The sequence below is a fragment of the Neodiprion lecontei genome, chromosome 2 (genome assembly GCF_021901455.1).
Source record: "Neodiprion lecontei isolate iyNeoLeco1 chromosome 2, iyNeoLeco1.1, whole genome shotgun sequence".
Taxonomy (NCBI): Eukaryota; Metazoa; Arthropoda; class Insecta; order Hymenoptera; family Diprionidae; genus Neodiprion; species Neodiprion lecontei.
In genome coordinates, this window is record NC_060261.1 from 8,619,379 (window position 1) to 8,623,477 (window position 4,099).

The window sequence follows — 4,099 nt, forward strand, 5'->3', positions numbered from 1 at the left end:
AATTATATTTCAGTCGGTGAATTTTGGGTATGGTCGGGAGTTCTGCAGCTTTACGAGCACCGTACTTTCAAATGAAAATACTAACGGTGAAATTTCATCGTACACAGTCTATAAATTGTTTTAAAAAATTACGCAGCGTAAAAATTGTTGTCTTCTATTAATTATTACATTTGTGTATAATATACTTATACTTTGTGACACATTTTTTTTTCTTTTTTTTTTTTTGTACACGTTTAAAATGAATATCATCTAACGAATTTTACACCATGTGGATACATTATTATGTAATATAGAATTATTCTTCCTGCTCTGATAATTTTTAGAAAAACTTACGCACTTCTAAATACTCGTGAACTGCTCGATGTTGCTGCAAGCATTTTTCTTAAAGTCTTATTCGCTGCATCCTTATTCGTCGCAAGTATCGTAGGGCAGTTTAAATTTTCCATCGATGATGATCCTCCAGTCAGTGAGTCTAAGGGATCCAATATCTTCACTCCCGAACACCGCGAGGATCTGTAAACTCACGATTCAAATGCATTCCTACATTGAAATTTTGCTGTACGTACTAGGGCTGCGCGATTAATCGATGAATTGGTAGCTTCGATTAATCGATTAGTCAACCTTTTCCCTTAATCGTTATTCCAATGAACCGAAACTGTCGATTAATCGATTAATCGATTTTTAGATTCAAAAACTGTAGATTAATCTATTAATCGAAAAAAAGATGAATCGAAATCGTCGATTAATCGATTAATCGCACGCCCCTAGTACATACAGATTGAAATTGAAAATTATTGCAGGTTAACCCTTTCAGTCAAACATTTTCCAACTCAATACTTAGGCTTGCTAATCACGAATCCGAAGTCGGAATTGAATCATTTCCAAATCCAAGATGGCTTATCCAATATGGCGGATGTGAAATCGAAAAAACTATGAAAATTCGACGATTCTGTCCGAAACTTGTTACTCTAGGACTTCTGGGATTATACAAAGTTATACAAAGATCACTTGAAGTTGTAAATAAAATGTGATAAGCCTACGACGTGGAAATTTTTTAGTTCAAAGGGTTAATATCGTCGTCGATTCTCACTTGGGGCAGAAATTTTTTATCGCCTTTTGCATCACTCTTCGTTGATCCGGGGAGCCTTTTGCCGCTATTTGCCGGATCAGGTAACCGATGAAGGCCTGACAGGGAACGGAAGCAGCCTGAACATCTCCGTTTAGCTCGATTGCAGCGACGCTGTCCTTTGCGGCGCAGGCATTCAAACCGCCATCATCCCTTTCGGATTTACGATTTTTCACATCGTTAGTGGAAACCGGTTATCGAATTCGTGACCATTTTGATTTATACGAAAATTTTCACTCACCTGCAGAGATATTCTTTCAACGATTCCAAGTTCGGACTAAACTCCGGGTCTAATGCCACACCGGGAAAATTCCACAGCACGTACGCTCTCGCTGCCATTTCAAGCATTTCTTTACTGAGATGATTACAGACATTTGCCAATCTTGATCTGCTCCGTATGAAGAAAATTATAAAATCGGTCAAAAATGGACCGAAGATCGTTCTTCCATTTTATTGTTTCAAAGAAATTACCCGTTGAATAATCGTCCGATTGGCACTTCGATGTTTTTTACGTTAGCCAATGAACTCGTCAATTTTTTCCTCATCTTTTTATCCGATGACGCTCCTTTCGTCACACGAGGTTCGGTCATGTACTGGCTTAAAAGGTTATCCAAGGATGTTGGAATCGCGTGAGAGTTTCTTCCGTCCGTCATTTGACGAAGTTGATTCAATGGTTCGGTTATATTCTTCTCGATCTCTTTCCCGGACAATAAGTTGATCAGGTAAACCTGCGTGTATGATCCGTCATGATTAGCTTCGGTATTTTTAACGATGTGAAAATGATTGTTTGTAAGTTTATTATACTTGGAGAAAATAATTTATTCACGACTTACACTGAGATTTTCGTGGATTCTAGCGGTGTTCTCGATGTAACATAATTCCCTTGTATTCCACGTGCGATTTTCGTGTTTTATGAAATAAACGTTCGGCACTTCGTCGGCTTCGTTGTTTCGGGATATTCTGAATGAGCGGTGAAAAAAAAAAAAAAAATATCAATTTTCAAAAGGTTGGGATTTCGACAATACATTTTTTACCATACAAAATTTCTGCTTCAATTTTAAAGGCAGTATTCAATACGTTGATTTTCGACTTGTTTCACAGATATCGATTACCGTAACCGCGGACTTCTTTTTTTCCTCAATTTTCTACTTCCAGATTTCGTTCTTACCGGCATTTTTCGCTCGAAGGAATTGTGAACGTCACCGTGACAATTCCGAAGAGTACAAAAGTCGCTATAACCATAAATCCAGAAACGAATGCTGCAAATACGTGGCCAGGCCATCGGCCCAGATAATTTGCAGCTCCTTTCGTCACTGCCGTTTCACATTCGGGTTGATAAAGCCTCAGGTTTTCCGAATCCAGCGACAAAACGAGAAGCGGTTTTTCCTCCTCGTATCCGTCTTGAGTTTCAGATGATAAAATATAATTTTTTGTTTTTTGTTTACCAATTCAATAAAGTTTCGATCATTTTTCGTTCATTAATTTGCACGCGAAATTTTAGTCGCGTTAACACCGACGTATATAACGAAAATCATTGGCGAGCCATAATTTATAATGTGGAGCAAAACGATGGCCGATAAGCATGATCGTTTCGTGCCCGTTTCTATTATCGCGAGTTGTTTGCACCTCGTTAACATCTGCAGACGAGCCGCATTTGCGTTTCGAATAAAGCCTCATTGTATCTTGCAATATAAAAGTTACACCGGTGCAAAGGAGGAGCTAACAACTTGTTTACGTTGAGCTGATTTCACACTGTACACCGTATTACGATATTTTTCCCTCTCACTTAATTTCAATGATATTAACGAGTAACTGCGTCTAATTAAATTGTCTAACGCGTTCAAATAATAACGACGCGTTTAACCGAGGATGAAATTTGGTGTGTCAAATTTGAATTTTATTCTTTTCCACACGTCTCGGCAATTTCTTGATCGATGAAAAATATCGTATACACTTTTCAAATAGGTTTATCTTTCGTAAACACTAATTACGATTCGCTGAGGTACTTACGTTTCGACTTGTTAATCATGGCGTTGATCACAAAGCGGGTAAAAATGCACCTACACTACCTTTTGTCCGCCGTCAAAGTTGCAGTGCCGCGTCTATAATCTCACTGTCAGCATTTCGCAATGAGAAAGTATATATGCGTTTATACCAATACCTGTCTGTGTATTCATACGAGTACATTTATATATATATATATATATATATAAAATATACGTATAGTACATAATGTTTTACCCGTCCGATGGAAGTCGTTGCATGAGTGTATTGCCGTATTTCGAAAAGACTGTTGACCGCCGCAGAAATAGATAATACGATGTATACAATAATTGTTAATTCGTGATAATAACGCGGGGAATTGGCCCGATTTTTCTTATCATTTAAAAAGTCGTACCGATTTCGACCGATCGGATGATTCGAAATTCCATATCTACTCTTCATTCGTTAGTTATGGATAAAATTGTTAGGTTATAACGTATATTTTTTTACTTCCAAAAAACAAGATATTGTAACGATCACAGCTCGAGAAGTTTCGCGCGACTCGTTTTTTCTCGTCCCCGTTTTATTCATATCGTCTTTGTTTTTTCACTGCAATTAAAATACATTCCTCGCTTCAAGGCGGCGTCGATTCAGCTGACTCCTCGTTATACTTTCATACGTATACATTTATTAGATCAGCTGTATCATTGACAACAAAGTAACAAAATTGTCAACGAAAACGAATCGACATATTTTTATTTATACATTTCTAATAGATCCACTTATTTTGTTTCATATCGATTTAAACTTGAATATTTTGGCATCTGTATCGTGCAAAATAGTTGGACTTGAAGTCCGACGGACACGTAATGTGAAGAAATGTAAAAGCCTATCATTCGTTAATCACTGTTATTCGTTCTAATATGAATTCATGTGGGATCTTATTTGGGCCAGATGAAGAGGGAAGAATGAATTGTGAAACAACATTGC

At 37.3% G+C, this 4,099-nt stretch overlaps 1 protein-coding gene and 1 long non-coding RNA gene across 3 annotated transcripts in view; one reads left to right on the forward strand and one right to left on the reverse strand.

The window, feature by feature from the left end:
• LOC124293086 overlaps positions 1–4,099 on the forward strand; it is a 70,247-nt gene that overhangs the window by 5,268 nt on the left and 60,880 nt on the right. The gene's annotated exons all lie outside the window — the stretch shown is intronic.
• LOC107221950 lies at positions 262–3,250 on the reverse strand. Its single transcript, XM_015661138.2, has 7 exons — positions 3,137–3,250; positions 2,295–2,526; positions 1,960–2,086; positions 1,598–1,854; positions 1,368–1,514; positions 1,091–1,279; positions 262–513 (listed from the first exon to the last, which is right to left on the reverse strand). Exons 1-7 carry the CDS (start codon positions 3,153–3,155, stop codon positions 330–332), a joined length of 1,155 nt encoding a protein of 384 aa, XP_015516624.1. The 5' UTR covers positions 3,156–3,250; the 3' UTR covers positions 262–329.